This window comes from Macrotis lagotis, chromosome 5 (assembly GCF_037893015.1).
Source record: "Macrotis lagotis isolate mMagLag1 chromosome 5, bilby.v1.9.chrom.fasta, whole genome shotgun sequence".
Taxonomy (NCBI): domain Eukaryota; kingdom Metazoa; phylum Chordata; class Mammalia; order Peramelemorphia; family Peramelidae; genus Macrotis; species Macrotis lagotis.
In genome coordinates this window covers 57,063,168-57,082,250 of record NC_133662.1, presented here as the reverse complement: position 1 = coordinate 57,082,250, position 19,083 = coordinate 57,063,168, and the positions used below count along the sequence as shown (strand labels likewise).

Below are 19,083 nucleotides of genomic sequence, written 5' to 3'. Positions count from 1 at the left end.
AAAGGGACACAGTTATAAAATCAAAAAGTACTTTCCACAAAGTACAGATTCTTCCAAAGCAATAAAATGCTGACTGTAAGGAGTTTTAATAATTTCAGATAAACTTCTTTTCAAATATACTAGCACCTCTGCTTCTAATGAGAATGACTTATTTTTTGTTGATGTACTATAAAATTGAGATGGTTTTCTTATTAAGCTTTCTTTTCAAATAAATCAGATTTGGCACAGGATGTCATCTCCTATTCAAAAGAAATCCTTTAAGATAAGGGATACAGTGAAAATAGGAATTGGAATCAGAAGTCAAGTTAAAATCATGCCTCTGCTATTTATTATCTGTATGTTCTTGAGCTGTTTAACCTCTATGATACTCAGTTTTCCTCTTCTATAAAATGACTTAGTTGGACTAGATGATCTCTAACATCTCTCTCTTCCAGCATGAAATCTATGTTCTATGAATATACATTAACACACATATTTTAGTGAAAATATTTTGTTGTCTACTTTGGAGGAACTAAGGAGCTTAAAATGAAACTCAAAAATGACTCAAAGGATATATTTTTCTTGATGGCAAAATAGGCCTTTAAAATGCGTATATTTCTCCTTTAGAAATTCCATTAGGTGATTTAAAAATTCTGCATTACCAAAATCAAATTACCATTAATATAAGTATCTCTTTACAAAATAGTTTGACTCAAGTACCAAAAAAATTAAGCAGTTTAACTACAATAGAAGTGAAATCTGCTTTGTAGGAAGGGGTGGTTTCCCTTTAAGGAGACTGTCCTTAGAATTTGGGTGGGTCCAGCCTGAACCATTGGCATAGCCCTTCTGTTAAATAATGTATTTGAAAGTCCAGCCTGCTACTCCCCTGCAGTAGGCATTTCACCAAACTTATCCTGCTCTCCCATTTTAGTAGTATCTATGTTGGCAGAGAAGGGCAGTATCTATTATACAGAGTAATAATATTCTTTTAAATAATCTCTAACTGCAAATAAATTTATTTTTTATAGTCAGTGAACACTAACATTTACTTTGTTTCAATCCTGGGTCAGAATCACTAGATTGGTTTTTTTCAGTTGTTTTCTGATCCAGAACAAACACAGCACACCTTTTTTTTAATAATAAAAGATGGGGTGGACCTGGGGAATGGGAGAAGGGATAGATGGACATTATATTCTAAAAGAGATAAGCCTCTTTTTTGTCTATGTTAATTATTAAATTCATAGTTTTTAAAAATGATTATTTTTATTTAAAAGATGGGATATGACACTTAGAGCAACACTAGATATCATCTCAAGGAAAGTCCATGATTTACTTAAGAGGAGCTTCAGGCTAAAGCTACTACAAACTCACATTATAAAAACCTATAAGTGCTTTCAATTTTTCTTAGTCATGACTTCCCTCTCTATTCTATAACTGCATTTTTTTAAAGGATTAGAAATTTTTGGCTGACCATTTTTTTTCAGAGAAAAACAAGCAATGAAACTTCAAAACTATCCCTCCAACATACCTGGGCTGGGGGTATGACTGTTGCTGGTAAAGGATTAGAAATCATTGGGCCAAATATATCCAAGTCATCATTCAAGGTAGTGGTGATGGTAGTAGTACTGCCATTTGTCACAGGTGCTTCAGGAGGGCCATCTTAAAAAAAAAAAAATACAGATTTTCATTTTAAAGAAAAAAATCTTTAAAATTACAAATAACAGATTTATATTGCCTTTAAAAAGTCCATGTGTGTGTGTGTATATATAGAACACACACACACACAAACACATTAAAGTTCTAAGTATTAAATCACCTAGACTCCATTTTGCATGCTCCCCAGTTAATAAAACTAAACAGATTTGAACACAAACAAAAACAACTTACTACAAAACTTCCCTTGTAAGCTTTCTGAAAATTCTCAAAGAAAACACTCTGTTTTGTTTTCAAGTACAGCTGCTTCTGGTGAATGAAGTACTGTTAAGAAGCAAATCTCTAATCATGGACTACTTTTCAGGGTACTTACTGCTATACTAGTGAGCTTCAAACTTTGTAATTTCAAATTTCCTCTATCACATCTCAATCTGCCCTTCTCTTCTAAAACTTAACTAATCCCAGCTCTGAAATCACAACAGAACTGTGAACTAGGGAGGCTGAAACAGAAAGGCAGGATTCAGGAAAGAGGAAGGTCAGAGCTCAGAGGTGGGCACTGCACAAAAATCTGGCTGATTTTTTCTCTATACAAAACAACTGTTGGGAGAGCTTTAGAGGTCCAATTTCCACAATCTACTTGGAACTCTCTCAGTGCCCAGAATGAGACGACTCTTCTAAATGAATAGAGATTCAATTCTATTTTTCCAAGTATATCTAAAATCTGGCATGTTTTTATTTCCCATTTATTTTCAAACATTTGCAATTCACAATAGCCCTTCACTATTACAAATGAATGATTCCTTACAATAAAATAATTTAAATACATAATTTGTAAAATATAGCCTTTTAAACCCAAATTAAGTTAATTGGAAAGATTACCCTATCTGCACTTATTTCTAAGTCATTTTTCTGTACTACCCACACTACCAGAATTATAATTTTATAAAAAAAAAATTTGGCACATAATTACCATATATTTATCAAGAATTATGGATTATTTAGAGGTAAAGTAATAAAAGAAAATTTCTCTGAAATTATTACTAATTTCATAAGTTATACACCATGAAAGATTTAATTGAGAATGAGAATGGAGCCTTTCAAATAACAATTAAAAGAATCAGATTATAAGACTTATACATGAGATGAATGCAAACTTGTTTTTAAACCAGCAGCTGGGAAATATATCCAAAAGTCAAAATGAAAAACTTAATTTTTTATCTACACTGAATTCCTTTCAAATGACTAATGATCTTGATATAAAATCTCTACTAATACATATTCTATGTAATAATAATAGGTAGCATTAATATAGTGCTTTTAGGTTTGCAAAATGCTTTACCTACATGATCTCATTTGAGTCTCACAATACCCCTGAAGTAAACACTATTATCCCATTTTACAACTGGGGAAACTGAGACAAAGAAAGTTTAAAATGTCTTGTCCATGCTGATGTGTCTGAACTTGAATCTAACTCCCAGCTATATACAATGGCTAGAGTGTTAAGACTTTAAGCCAGAAAGACTTTTTGTTCAACTCCTCTTTCAGACATTTACTACCTGTGTGTGTCTAGGCAAGTCATTTAACCACTGTGAATCCTGCTTTATTCATATTTAAAATGGGATTCATGAAAAATAGTACCTAACTCATAGGATTGCTGTAAGGATTGAATGATATGTATGTAAAGTGCTTTCCAAACCTTAAAGTGCTATTTTAAATTTTTGTCTCTATTCTACTGAGAATCATATTAAGACTAAACCAGGAAAAAAAACCAAAGTTAAATGACACTGAAAAGGCTTTTAAGATTAAAAATCAACTGCATGGTGAAATTCATAAAGCTACTACAAACAGTTAACAGTTTATTAACTTCATATTTAGCAATAAAGACTCTCAACTCAAAATTTTAATTTATCTTTTATCCCTAAATATATTTAAGGCAAAGGGGTTAAGAATGACTTGCCTAAGGTCACATAGCTAAGCAATTAAGTGTCTGAGGCTAGATTTGAACTCCGGTCCTCCTGAATCCAGGGCCAGTGCTCTATCCACTGCATCACCTAGCTGCCCCCAATTGGAATATATCTTGAGATTATCACTCTGTATAACTTGAATTTGTTTTTTATAAATCATGTAACTAGCAGATATTTGAAAGTCTTTTTAAAAGAACAGACTACTCTATCTCAGAACACCACTGAATGCATACCAAACTGATTCATATTATCATGTCCATTATCTTGCACAGCATCTGATAGTATTTTTATCCTGTCTATAATTTATCCTTTACAAATGGGAAAATAAGTGTAAAAAAGGTTGAGCCAGACCTTTTGAATTCTATTCCTACTTCTTATCCATAATTACATGACCCTAAGATAGTTGTGATTCCTATTTGCATGACAGCTTCTCAATTTCTATGTTGTTTGACTTGATACTTGTTTATAAAGTCCTGACTATTTTTCAGGGGAGGAAATCTTCAATGACCAAGAAATGTGGTTTTTCTAGCATGTATAGGCTGTGTATATGCTAACTGTAAAAAAACAGGATAGGTTACCAAGCCCCCCAAGATATTTGTACAAAAGTTTTCATATGACCAATATTATACCCTCACATATAACACTGGGATTCTGAATTCTTGGATTTTGCTTTTCATTTTGTCACTAGCCAGATGTGTATAACAGGTAAGTCAATTGTATAAGGTAAGTCAATTGAGCTTCCTGTGTGCCTCAGTTTTCTCATCTGTAAAGTTCAGTACAACAAATTAATTAAACATCTATTAATTTACAAGATGTGCTACATAGTCAAGATACAATGAGAAACACTGGTTGTGCTGTAATCCTGCTAACTTACATAGCTTTTTCAAAAATTAAGTGAAATAATGCATTTAAAAGCCTTTGTCAAGGGACAGGTAAGTGGTGTGGAGGAGAATACAAACCCTGGAGTCAGGACAACTGGAGTTCAAATCCAGCCTCAGACACTTAATACTTAGTGTAACTTTGAGCAAATCACTTAACCCCATTGCCTTGCAAAAAGCTAAAACAACAAACAAATAAATAAATGAAAGCCTATGTCAATACTCAAGCTCTCTAAATGCAAGATAATGATGCAAAATTTAAGCTATCACTTCTTATATGTACAGAGTATACTTTACAATTTTATCTCACTTCAATATTATTTCAACCTCATAACAAGGATAAAGGAGTATTGGAGAATATATTACTTTTATCTGGCAAATGAGCATCTGGTGACCTTCTGATTTTGTAAATATGAGGATGACAGGGAATCAAAGTTGAGAAAAGGTAGAGAGAAAAGAGGGAACAATACTTGGTTTACTCTTTAGATCTTGCCTTTAAATGCTCTGACAAATTATATATCTGGCAAAGAAGAAATGTAAGCTTGCAAAGAAACAAGATTTAACTACTGCAAAAGAGCTGCTGCTTTATCTATAGTACATATATTATAGCAGGCCAACAAGGACTCTGAAAAATCCATCCATGAGAGAATGGATCAGGGATCATTAAGATCTTAAGTTCTAAATGTTACTAAGATTTGCTCTGTGACTGACTATTCATTGATAGTCAACCCATTTGATATTTCAAAAAATAAATGTTCAAGGAAAAAAGAAGATGCCCTTATTGATCATTCAAACATTTTTTGAACTCTTTGATCCTGAACATATAAAAATTAAGCTAGGTTCCATATGCACTTGCTTCTTGTATCTAATTTGGAAGTGGTAATGATCACTTATTTCATACTACTAAAAGCATGGGATCCTATAAAATCAGATTACTCAATATGGCTCTTTAGGACAGGGCAGCCAATGTCACCAAGATACCTAAAGCAAACCTGACCAATTTTCTTTCAATGGGTTGAAGTAGGTTTTCCTGATTTGTACTTACCTAATAAAGTCCTTAGGAATCTGCCCTTCTATCTCAAAGCTTTGTGAATATTACCTCTTATTACCATTCTCCCCCTCCCCCAAGCTGTTCTTCATACCACCCTGGTTCTCACTACACATTTCTAGTCATCCTTGGCAATTACGCCCTTTTCCAACTGAGATTATTCTTTTATTCTCAGATAAATTCTACCTTCATTCTCCATTTCATCCTGGCAATCATAAATCCTGATTCTGTCACCATCGGCTTTCCTTGTTCTTGTATGGCAGATTGTCTATGGGGAAAAAACTAAATAACAGACAACTTTACATTTTTAAATAAATTCTCCTTCAGAACTCTTTTCCTTTCTCATATTGACTTTGTCTTGTCATAAGTATTATGCTAAACTTGAAATCCCAGCCTGTTTTAAGTTATGTTGAAGAATTCTCTACCTGGGACAAACAGATAACTCTATAAATAATCATTAAAGGAGAAGAAACATTAAGGCCATTCAAACCCTCTGGATTGTAAGCTTTGAGTTAAAATAAAAAGGATAAATAAGCTCATGCTCAATTAGAAAGTATGTTTTGGTCTTTCTAAGGGCAGTAAAGTTTTCAAAAAATAAGCAAGTCAACAAACATTTATAAACACATTATATGCTGGGCACCTTGCCCAGTCTCACAGATATTTTAAATGGGTTTCAATTGTCATTTTATTGTATTTATCACAAGCAAAATTAGTTCACATCTACAAGTCTAAGAACTTTATTACAAGTTGTGTAGCTATTTCATTTGGTTTTGTATTGTCCTTCAACTTCTACATATTCTATAGCTGGGCAGGGCTAAATAGAAAAGAATAGAAATGGGTTAGGTTTTACTATTCTTCATGTAGAACAATGATATATGTATCATAATTGATACATTGATTATAGTTATACCTAATTATCCAGAATGGAATAATTCAGGAGTGTATTATTGATTATTAGTCTGTTCACTAAAGAGAGCAGAAGCAGGGATAATTTAAAAAATCATGTTGTAAAGTCATTTAAAATCTTTCTGTGCCCGACCCAATTAATATCCACCCTGCTCAAGTATGGAGGATAAGAAAGTCACCTCATATCCTTGGGTGATAATAAAGAAATTGCTGAGATGCAAATCTGGAAAAAAAGCTACATTACTGAGAATAGTTTAGAGGTGTTCCCACATTGCATGAATAGTACTTGTGCAGATCACTTGAAATTCATTGTCCCCTTCTATCATAATCTTAATAAACAAAGGACTGAAAATTCAGTCTAAATAATGAAAATGAATTTAAAATACATTTTCTCTCTTTTTTTTTCACATGCTGAAATGGTCTTATAAAATCAAAAGCCCCAAGCTCCATGCCATGACTATGGTTTGCTATAATTTTAGCCAATTACTCATTTAGAAGCAGTATAGATTATTAGCCAATGTTCAAAGAAATACATCGGCATAACAATAATTTTCAATATCCAGACAAATGTTAATCCTTTCTTCCAGGGTGAAAACAAACCAAACCCAAAATTGCACATAGCCAAGTATGCCTCTGCAAAATAAAGTATACCTCGATGTTAGTAGCTAATCAGCATTCACCAAAGACAGGCTCACACATTTTACTTTTTTGCTCTTCTACAGAGCAGAGGATGGTAGCAGAAAGAGGTAGGCCCCTAAAATTAGTATGCACGGACAGTGGTAACCAATAAAAATAATAGGAGATCCAAAGCACAAAAATGCCTTGGGCAAATGGAAGAAATTTAGCAGGGGATAAGTTCCTAAAGAAAGGATGAAGCACAAAGGGCCCCTTGAAAAGGCACTGAATAAACAGAAGAAATTGGGACAATGTGATTAAAAAAAAAAAAAAAAAGAAGGCGAATCAGGGAAATTTTAGTCTTAAAGGCAAGCATCAAACCAAACATTTAGAGCTTTCAGTTAGTAAGAGTTAGTAAGTTAGTAAGTTAGTAAGTTAGTAAGATTTCTGTGAGGATGTTTAAAAGCTTGGAATTGAATATATAAGTAATGTTTTTCTTTGACTCAAAATTAATGTCTGAGACTCTCAAAGTGACCCATGTACATCTAAGGATAAATGCAAGGGCCAATTTGTTTCCTTTGGGACACAAATATTATCTTTTTCAAAAGGTTAAAATATTTTGAATGTAAAAAAAATTGTTTGAATTAGAACTGTATCTATGAAAAATATAGAGTGTGCACCAAATATGACTATCCCCAGTACATTTAAAATGACACGGGCAATTTTTAAAGTTACCATCTGAAATATGACGAAGTCCTTAAGGTCAGTCTATGTTATACAGAAATAAGTTCTGTTATTTGGACCATAAACTCCTAGGAAGGACAATGAATTTTGTGTATTCCTCCATACCCTTGAACATGGTGAACTTTTATTAACTATGTATTGAATGATGCTGAACCTACCCCACTACAAACTTTATTTGACTCAAGTGAATAAAAAGTTCATTTTCCAATATCTTTCCCCAAAACAACAAAAAGAAAACACCTATAGTTCATCTAGTTATGAACTAGCTGATAATTTCACCATTCATCTATTGTTAGTGACTTTGAATAGTTCCTAGTTCTTAAGCTTGAGAGAAACAAAATACTATATGAGATACTAATATCTTATGATGCAATGCAATGTGGATGCAATGGTTTAGCTTGCATTCTTTTTCAAGTGTCTACAAGAAGAATTAATAATCCATTAGAATTTACCTGAAATTAAAAAAAGCAATAATTGTACTAGTTAAAAAATAAAATCATATTCCAAACCTAAAACTTATCATTCTCTGCAATCTATTTATTTTGTATAAATTACAAATCCTCACCAGACAAATTCAAATCAGAGCAGTGAAAGAAAAGCTTAGAAATTCAGTGCTATAATTTCTTCTCCTGTTCCAATTACCCCCTTTTTCTTCCATTCAGAAGGCTCAGGCTCCCCATTTTCTATTTACTGACTAAATCCCAATCTTACTGTGCTGTAGGTACCCAGAGTTGCATTTTCTATTCCCTAGGACAATGACATGAATCTGGTCGGTATTCAAAAAATAGTAATCAAATTTGTCCTGTTCTGTCATTACCTGCTTAAATGATAATAATTTAAAAAGAAAAACATCAAAAAAGCCAAGATGGGGCTTCAGTGAATACTACTCTAGTTTAGAACAGTTTATGTATATCATAAACAAATAGATATCATATTCTTCCTTACTATTTTTGAATAAGCACAACATGCAGCCTTAAGTATACCCCTGATGCAAAGAAAATTGCGAAGTCTAATATTTCACTGAAAAGTATGGAAGCATCCTTCTTCCTGCCCGCCCCACAAAAAAGGAATACATTTAAAGTGGTCACAACATTGATTCTCAGTGATCTCTGTGATTCAGTGATGTTTACCTCAATACCAACACATTTAAGTTATTATTGTTAATCTCAGACTGATTAACAAAAACAAGTGTTTTTCATTTCCATTGAGAGTGGTTTAATTCAAGTCAACAAATATTCATTAATCACTTAGTATGTGCAATACATTTTACCATATCCTATTGTCCATGAGCTTAAAGTTCCAGTTTCAAAAATGTAATTTAGATTTCATTTGTATGAACTATGTTTTACTTAATAAAATGGTACAATAACTATTATGAGATTATGTCTTTAAAAATTTTTCTAATCAATTACATTCCACCCAACTTGAACTATTCACTTTTCCAAGATCTCTCTTGCTCTCACCCCAACTCCATATACTTAAATAGAACACCCTCTACGTCAGGAATTTTTATCCCTCCCTACTACCATCATCAAAGCTATTTCCCCCTGAAATAATTCCCTCTAAGTGCCTAACTAAAGGGACTTCATTGAACTCTCCAGCTAGACAGGATCTCTCCCATTTTAAATTTTTTTATACTTCCCTAGGAAAATTTCTATTTCCTAGGAAATATTATAATGATAATATTAGTCATATTACAATTTATACTATGGTCATTTGTGTTCATCTTGTCCATCTAATAAACTGCTACCTCTTTAGGGGAGGGTGGCAGCTTCATCTCTGTATCCCTAAAACCTAGCACACAGCCTAAGTATACAACTTAACTACTTACCTGAGATGTCAGGACAAAATGGAAGAGAGAATGACGGCACTACTTGATCATGACCTTGAGTAGCTACTACTTAACCACTACTTAAGTTGAATTGAATTTGCTTGATAATAGTTCTTACAAAATCAACTACTTAAAAACATTTTTAATAATGTGGGAGCTGAAGTGGAAATTCATATGCTTAAAAAAGAAGGAAGTTTAAAAATATATTCACCCCTTAATGTTAAAATGGATTTAATGAAAAATAGATCTAATAAAATCCATGATGAGCAGCTTGGATTGGTAAGAAGAAAGAAAGAAAAAGGGGGAGGGGGAGGGGAGGAGAATCATAAATGGTCATACTGTCCAGTTCTAACCTACCAATCTTCCTACAGAAGGCAGGGAAGGCCACTTTAGCAAACTCATAAATTCCTTCATTTGCTCTTTATTTGCATATAAGATCCAATTGGGCCTCAAGAGGTTAATGTTGCTAGTCTGAAGGAAACCCTAAGGTCACAATAATCTGTTCAGAAGATAGTTACAGATCTAAAGTGACCTGAGAGCTACCAAAGTGAAATCCCTTAACAGATATAATTAAACAAATTTTTCTTTATCACACATCTCAGCAAATTCCAAATTAATGAAAATAGAATATAGATAATATTAATGTCTGGTTACTAAGTAAATAAGACAATATGCAGCCTGCAGGGATCTTTATGTATTGTGTAGTAGTCTTATTTCTATTTGAGTTTGACATCACTGCTCTATATCACTGGCATAAGACCCACACTAATAAAATCCTCATTTGACTGAATATTAAGAAAAAAATGTTCAAAAATGTAGTTCCATTTTCCACTATTTCATGATGATATAACTTGTAACAAAATCCCCTCTGTATAAAAAATACATAATATGGCTACTCAAGGTCAAAGTCAAGTAGTGCCTTCATTCACTCTTCTATTTTGTCCTCTGACATCTCAGATGTTAATCCATGTACTTGCATGCTCAGTCTTTTTTTCCCCCTGGCTTCTCTGATCTTTATCCTGTATTGTCTACACAAGCTAGCACAAATACAATCATAAGTAAGCATGACTTCAATGAATAAGGAATTTTCATAGTAGAACACATTCTTAGTTAGCAATATGAGAATACTACTTAGGAAATATGAACCACTGCCCTAAATTATCATGGTAGTGCTGAGTACTAGTACTAGTATACAACCATTTCAGGTTTGCAGAGTGCTTTAAATTTTATCTCATCTGATACAGCAATATGTGAGGTGGCTATTATTATTATTACTGTTGTTATTGTTGTTGTTCTTGTTATTATTGTTATTATCCCCATTTGGCGAATGAGGAAATTGAGGCTAAATGACATGGGCCACAAAGATATAAATATCAATGGCAGAATGTGACCGTAGCACTTCCTGACTCCAAGTCCAGCACTCTTAGCTACTATAGCACTTAGCTTTCTGGTTGAAAGAAATTAAACTTAGATTCAGATGAGATTTGGGTTTTGTGACCCTGGGCAAAGTTGCTTGCCACCTATCAGTCTCAGTTTCATCTTCTATAAAATGGGGATATCGACATCTACCAGACACTACTTTGAAAAATCTTGGAAGTGCCACAGAAATGTTACATCATCATCATCATCATCATATATGTTATTGTTATTGATATTATTTTAGGTCTATATTAGTCTCTCCTTATAGAAAGGCAATTTTCAGACAAAAATTCATATGAATCTATAGTCATATGAAAAATTGCTGTAAATCATTACTGATTAGAGAAATGCAAATTAAAGCATCTCTAAGGTACCACCTCACACCTCTCAGATTGGCCAATATGATTAGAAAAGATAATGATGGATATTGGAGGGGATGTGGGAAAACTGGGACACTAAGGCATTGTTGATGGGGCTGAACTCATCCAGCTTTTCTGGAGAGCAATTTGGAATTATGTCCAAAGAGCAATAAAAATGTGCATATCCTTTGATCCAACAATATCACGACTGGGTCTGTAGATCATGAAAAAAAGTAAAAATTCCACATATACAAAATATTCATAAGCAGCTCTCTTTGTAGTGGCAAAGAACTGAAAACTGAGGGGATACTCATCAATTAGGGAATGGTTGAACACAATGTGGTGATGGATGTGATGGAACACTATTGTTCTCTAAGAAATCATGAGGAATGAGGGTTCAGAAAAGCCTGGAAAGTCTTGCATGTACTGATGCTAAGTGACATGAGCAGAACCACAACATTATACACACAAACAACAATATGGGGTGATGATCAATCTTGATGGACTTGCTCATTTCAGTAGTACAATAATCAAACACACTTTTTAAGGGACTTGTGATGGAAAACACCATCTGTATCCAGAGAAGGATGTGGAGTTGAATTGAAGACCAAAGTTATTATCTTCAATTTTTAAAAGTTGTCTTATGTACTATATATGATATAATTTTGTTATCCCTAATGTTTTCTTTCTTTTGTTAAGATCTGATTCTTCTCTCACAACACATTCAACTTTCTTCTGTGTTTAGCATGGTTAGAAATGTAAAGCCTAAATCAGACTGCATTATGTCAGGAGCGGGGGAGAGAAGGAGAAAAATTGAAAAACTCAAAGCCTTGATAAAAAACTACCATCATATGTAGTTGGAAAAATAAATAGATAGATAAATTAGTCTCTCTTTGGTACAACCCTTTTGTTAACCTCCTGGCTTTAATCAACCTTTTCACTGACTCATAATGGAACAAAAGTAGTATTAAGAAGAAGAAATACTACATAGTGGATAGAAAGCAAATATTGCAATTAAAAGACCTGAATTCAAATTCTGCCTGACTAGATGACCTCTTAATGACTCTTTTGGCTCTAAATCTAGATTCTACAGTACTTTTTGGTGTACCTGATCATGGGGGGATAAAAACATTTATTCAACTAGTAATTCTTTCAAATTACAGGCTAAACTGATGTATAATTAATTAGCAGGAGTTTTCAACCCAAAATATCCCTACACCAATGGAATCATAGTGTTGGACTAGAAAACAAAGATGACCTCATTTTTTAAAATTTTTATTTAAAGCAATGGGGTTACTCAAGGGAACACAGTTAGGCAATTATTAAGTGTCTGAGGCAGTATTTGAACTCAGGTTCTCCTGACTCCAGGGCCAGTGATCTGTCCACTGCTACACCTAGCTGACCTCTAAAAAACAATATGAAAGGTGGCACTGGGTAGTCTCTGTCTCTCTGACTTTCAGTCTCTGGTCAAGCTACTTTTTCAGTTACCCTATCTCATGAGAAGAAAGATGTGTTCCTACTTGGACCCTAGACTTATTTTCTCAAGTCTTCTGTTCAAGTTTCACTGACAGTTGCTGTCCCTTTCCAAGGTTTGCAAATGCGTGTCTATTTTTTGTAAATCCTTTTATCCTACTATCTTCTTTTTGGCCGATGATATTTAATTAGTTCTTTTTCTTGTTTCAAAATGAATTTTCTGGTCTATCTTCTTTGACTGCAGCTAGGTGGTGCCGTGGATAGAACCACTGGCCTTAGAATCAAGATGGGAGTTCAAATCCAGTCTCTGACACTTACTAGCTGTGTGACCTTGGACAAGTCACTTAACTCTGACTGCCTTGTATCCAGGTCTCATATCCTGATTGATATCTGGCCACTGGATCCAGAATGACTCTAGAGAGTTAACCCCCCCCCCCCAATTCAATTCAAATGCTTGTCTTGGCATCACCTCCCTTATGTTATGATCTTCCTCAAAAGTGAAGGGCAAGGGGCAGCTAGGTGGCATAGTAGATAAGGCACCAGCCCCGGTGTCAGGAGTACCTGGATTCAAATCCAGCCTCAGACAATAATTACCTAGCTGTATGGCCTTGGGCAAGCCACTTAACCCCATTGCCTTGCAAACCTAAACGGGGGGGGGGGGGGGGGGGGGGGGGGGGGGAAGAGAACAACTGAGTAACTCTAGTGGAATCTTTTCATTATTCTTATGTTCCCCCAATATTGAACCCATCATGCTGGTCCTGTTCCTTTTGAAGCTTCTATTCTATTCTGCTTTTCACAAACTCCTTCTACCCTAACAATTCATCTTCCTCTGATAGCTCTCCTGTCATTTTAAAACTTTTATGAGATGATTCACATTTCTTACTTGCCTCTAGTAAAGGAAAATTTTTAGTTACTTCCCAACACAATTCCCTTCTTCAGAGGACTATTTTACCAATCACTTCACTGATACATACACATTCACATTTTCATAACTTTCACAGATTCTGAAACACTTAAAATGAATTTAATAGAAATAAATTTCTTGAAAAATTAAGACCATGAATTATGGAGCCAGAAGATAAAGTTCTACCACTAATTATGTGATCTTGAGCAAAGTCACAAACTCTGTACAATCAGTTCATCAAGGGAGTTGTAATGATACTTATACTACATAGCTCTGAGTTGTTATGAAGATCAAATAAGAAAAAACCATAGCATTCTGCACACTTAAAATCTACCACTACTACACAGGCACATTACAAAAATCTCATTACTTTAAAACATAGCAACTGCAAAATTTTTGGCAAATATAACTAAAATTTCAGTCCCTCTAGTTACAGTTCCTTAAAATTAGTTCATGTTAATTGATTTGACCAAACAGTAGGAGGAGGATCTAAAGAGTCATTGCCTAAGTTGTTTGTAACAGACCTCCCTGTTCTTTCTTTGACTTTTTAGTTTAAAAGTAATTATCTGCCATCCTACCCCTTGGCACATTTTCATCTTTCAAGGAGTAATTTAAAAGCAATTTGTAAAGTTTGTTTCAACTTTAATTGCCCCTAGACAATTCTTCTTGAAAAAGATTTTTATGTTGAAAAAGGCAATTTGTTCATTACCCTTATTTGATAAAGAAATGGATTTGACAATGACAGTTGTATTATATAAAGTTGTCCATCTCCTCTAAATTTTGCAATTTTAGCTGAATGGTGCATTAAAATCAAAAGTCTTGTTTTCCTTAAATTCAGAATAAAAATGATAATTTTAAAGAATATTAATTTTTCCATATACTTAAGTTGTATCTATTTCTAAGACTTTGAAACTCAGCTTTAAGTTATTTCAATAAAGACTATTTGTTCAGATGTATTCTACTGGCATATACACATGTTTTTAAAGCTTCTTATTGAAAAGATTTATGAACTATTTGTATAGTAATTTTTTTAAGATTAAGTTGGGCTGGCAAGAGAAAATAGGTAAATTTAAATCAATATCATTCAGATAACGAAGACTATGTACATGCACTGACAATATCTCTGATGATGCTATTTCCTGAGCTGGATTTACACTAGCCAGGTAATATTTATGTTGTACACCAAAATGATGGGTTATTTAGCACTATTCTCATTTAATAGCCTATATGACCAGTAACTTGCATAACAAGAAGGAATTTGCAAACTATGTTTAAGATCAGCTTAAAGGGATGTAAATTTCTACTCAATAAAAGCAACAACTGATAGTATGGCAGAGCTGATGGAGAGCTAATCTTGGAGTAAGGCCAATCTTGGTGTAAAGCCCATATAAATATGGGCTCTGGGAAAGTCATTTATCCTATCAATTCTCCAGAAAATTCAATAAGACCAAAATTTCCACAACAGTTATTATATCTGCATTGGTAAATGGAGGTTCCTTATGTTCCTTACAGTGATGAAGTCACTAGTTCAAACAAATGAAACAATAATAAGTCGATTTAAAAATATTTATTAATTTGTGTCAGGAATACATTACAGTCCAAGGATACTTTTGACAATATGTGGCAAAGACAGAGAAGTGAGATGGAGTGTTCTATGTGACAAAGAGTAACACTAGTTTGTTTGACTGGCAATGGTAGATGAATCCAAGATATGCAGGGCTTTCAAAGCTAAAGAGTGGAGTTTACATTATATTCTAGGAGGCAATAGGAAGTCACTAGTACTTGAGGAGTAGGGAAGTCACATTGGCAGTCAGATCTGAGCTTAAAGAAAATTACTTAGGCAATAGGTATGGAAAAGAGGAGATAGAAATACCAATCAGGAAGCTGCTGCAACACCTGAAGAACAGGTGACAAGGGCCTGAACTGGTTGATATGGAGATGTGAAGAATAATGCTGAGATTATGAAGGGGGGAATATTAGAAGAGTGAAGGCATCTGACAGAATTAAGAAAGTTTTTTAAAAGGAAGGGTTGAGATTTCTGGCTAAGTTGGCAGAGAGAAGCCAGGCACTATTTTAAGCTCTCCTTGCCTTCCCTCAAAACTATCATGAACCAGAACCCAGAGAAAAACGTAGGAGAACATCTACCAACAAGGTCTGTCACAGGGGAGCTTGGGCAGGCCAGGGCAAAAAAGCAGAGAGCCAGTTCAGAGGTGGCAGGTGAGACTGGGGGACTGACCTGAGAACAGCTGCAGAAGCGTGCTAGTGGGAGAGCTCCAGCATGGGGGCCCAGGCATCTATCCAGTCAGCTCAGCTGGTCTGGAGGTCATGAGCCCCTGTGTTTTCAGGTGAGTCCCCTCCCCCACTCATTCCCGTGGGAGAAGGCTTTCTCCAGAACAGACAGCCTCCTCCCTGGTGTTTGTACCTTGCCTGAGGCTCAGGTGTTGGGGCAGATCTCCTCCAGTGTGGACTGGGGTTTAAGTAAATTATCTAGTCTGAGGGTTCAGCCCACATTGTTCCAGGACAGTTCTGATCCTGGCTCCCCACCCCCTCCACCAAGCCTAAGGCTTGGGCCACTAATCACAGACAAGCCAAAGAAAGCGACTACCCTACAGGTCAAGCCACTGAATAATCCCTGAAGTGGGTAAAGCCTCTAGGGATCTCAACATTGTGTGACCCATCCTCTCCCCAAGGGAAGGGGACCTGAAGTCTGAGGGAAAGGACCTGAAGAAAGGCCACCATAAAGGGGGAGCCCACTGAATGTTGCCTTGAAGGAAAAGATCCTAACTCAGAGAGGAACAGAGATTCAGAGGAGAATATGAATTGGTCTCCAGCCCAGAAAGACTTCTTGGAAGAGATCAGAAAGAAGTTTAAAAATCAAATAGAAAAATTAGGAAAAGAAATGCAAGAGAAAATTAACATCTTAAAACAAGAATACAAATCTTTTGAAAATACAATTGGACAAGTGCAAAAAGAAAATAATTCTCTCAAAAACACAATTGGGCAAATGGAAAACTTCAAGAATAGAATTGACCAATTGGAGGAGATGCAAAAGGTAAATGAAGAAAATTTTCTAAAAAAACAAAAAAAAAAGACTGGAATCTGTGGAAACTAATGATTTCATGAGACACCAAGAATCTGTTAAACAAAACTAAAAAAAAAAAAAGAAAAAATAGAAGGTAAAATACCTCACCAGCAAAAAACAACAACAACAACAACAACAACAACAACAACAACAACAAAAAACAGAGCTGGAAAATAGATCTGGAAGAAATAATTTAAGAATTATAGGACTTCTTGAACACCTTGAAGAGAAAAAAAGCCGGGACTCCATACTTCAGGATACAGTGATGGAGAACTGCCCTGATATCCTGGAACCAGAGGGCAAAATAACCATTGAAAGAATACATTGATCCCCTCCTGAAAGGGATCCCAAAACAAAAACACCAAGAAATAGTCTGGCCAAACTCCAAAACTATCAGATTAAGGAGAAAATCCTGTAAATGGCCAGAAAGAAATAATTTAGATACCAAGGAGCCATAGTAAGGATTACACAGGACCAGGCTGCATCAACATTAAGGGATTGAAGGGCCTGGAATGCATGATATTCTGAAGAGCAAGGCAACTTGGAATGCAGTCAAGAATTCACTATCCAACAAAACTGAGACTTCTATTCCAGGGGAAAAGATGGACATTTAATGAAATAGGAGACTTTCAATTTTTCCTGATGAAAAGATCACAGTTAAACAGAAAATCTGGTCTTCAAACAGGAAACTCAAGAGATAAATGAAAAGGTAAAGATGTAAAAAGAAAAAAAAGTGTCATTCAATAAGATGAAACTGGATATATCCCCACCTGAAAGATTCTCATAACTCTAGAGAACTGTAACTCTATTAGAGGGAATATACTCAGCCAGAAGTAATGGACACTCATGACTTGTCTGTGATTATGATAGAATGAGGTAAAAATGGTATCTTCTTAAAAAGGGGGACAGTAAAAGAGATGGGTGGAAGGAGGAGATTGAATGGAGTTAATTACATAACATGAAGAGGTTCAAAGGACCTATTGCAATAGAGGGGAAGAAGGAAGGAGGTTAGAACCACCTGAATCTTACTCTCATCAGATTTGGCTCAAAGAGGAATTAACAGACACATTCAGTTGAGTTTAGAAACTTATCTTACTTTTAAGTATTAAGAGGGGGAAGGGGGAGAGGGAAGGAAAGGAGGGACTGACAAAAGGGAGAGAAGGAAGAAGGAGCAAAAGAGAAAGGGGAAAGAAAAGGGAAGGGAGTTGGAGAGAAGGGGGCAAACACACAGAAGGAGGCAAACACACAGAAGGAGGTGGTATTCAGAAACAAAATACTGGAGAAAAGGGAAAAGGGGAAAATACAAACAGAGGGAAGACAGCATGGAAGGCAACAAATAGTAATTATAATTTTGAATGTGAATGTACTGAATTCTCTCATAAAATGGAAGCAGATAGCAGAGTGGATCAAAAACCAGAATCCAACAATATGCTACTTACGAGAAACACATTTGAAGCAGAGAGATACATAAAGAGTAAAGATAAAAGGCTGGAGCAGAATATATCATGCTTTAGCTGAAGTGAAAAAGGCAGGGCTAGCAATGCTTGTGTCAGACAAAGCAGCTGTAAAAAAAATAGATCTTATTGAAAGAGATAAGGAAGGCAACTCTATCCTCCTAAAAGATACCATAGACAATGAAGTAATTTCAATACTAACTATGTATGCACCAAGTGGTATAACATCCAGATTCTTAGAAGAGAAACTGAATGAGTTGCAGGAAGATATAGGCAGCTAAATTCTACTGGTGAGAGAGACCTCAGCCTCCTTCCCTCTCTCAAAATCAGATATATCTAAACATAAAATAAATAAAAAGGAAGCTAAGGAGATAAACAGAATGTTAGAAAACTTAGAGATAAGATTTTGAGAAAATTGAATGGGGATAGAAAGGAATATATATTTCTTTTTCTGCGTACATGGCATCAACGCAAAAAAGCTGATTATGTATTAGGGCATAAAAACTCCATAATCAAATGCAGAAAAGCAGAAATACGGAATGTATCCTTTTCTGAACATGCTGCAATAAAATCACTTGCATTAAACTATTTAGAAAGTAAATAATCTCATTTTAAAGAATGAATGGATCAAATAATAAATATTATAAAGAATTAGTGATTTCATCCAAGACAGAGACAATAATATCAACAACATTCTAAAATGTGTAAGGATACAGTCAAAGCAGTCATTAGGAGATATATTATATCTCTAAAGGCTACATGAATAAAATAGGA

At 34.8% G+C, this 19,083-nt stretch overlaps 1 protein-coding gene across 7 annotated transcripts in view; it reads right to left on the bottom strand.

Moving 5' to 3' along the window:
• SMAP1 (small ArfGAP 1) overlaps positions 1-19,083 on the bottom strand; it is a 274,830-nt gene that overhangs the window by 15,764 nt on the left and 239,983 nt on the right. For all 7 annotated transcript variants that reach the window (XM_074237307.1, XM_074237313.1, XM_074237309.1 and 4 more), the window contains one exon: positions 1,508-1,638. In XM_074237307.1, coding sequence (XP_074093408.1) covers positions 1,508-1,638 — 131 coding nt within the window. The remainder of the gene's footprint in view (positions 1-1,507; positions 1,639-19,083) is intronic.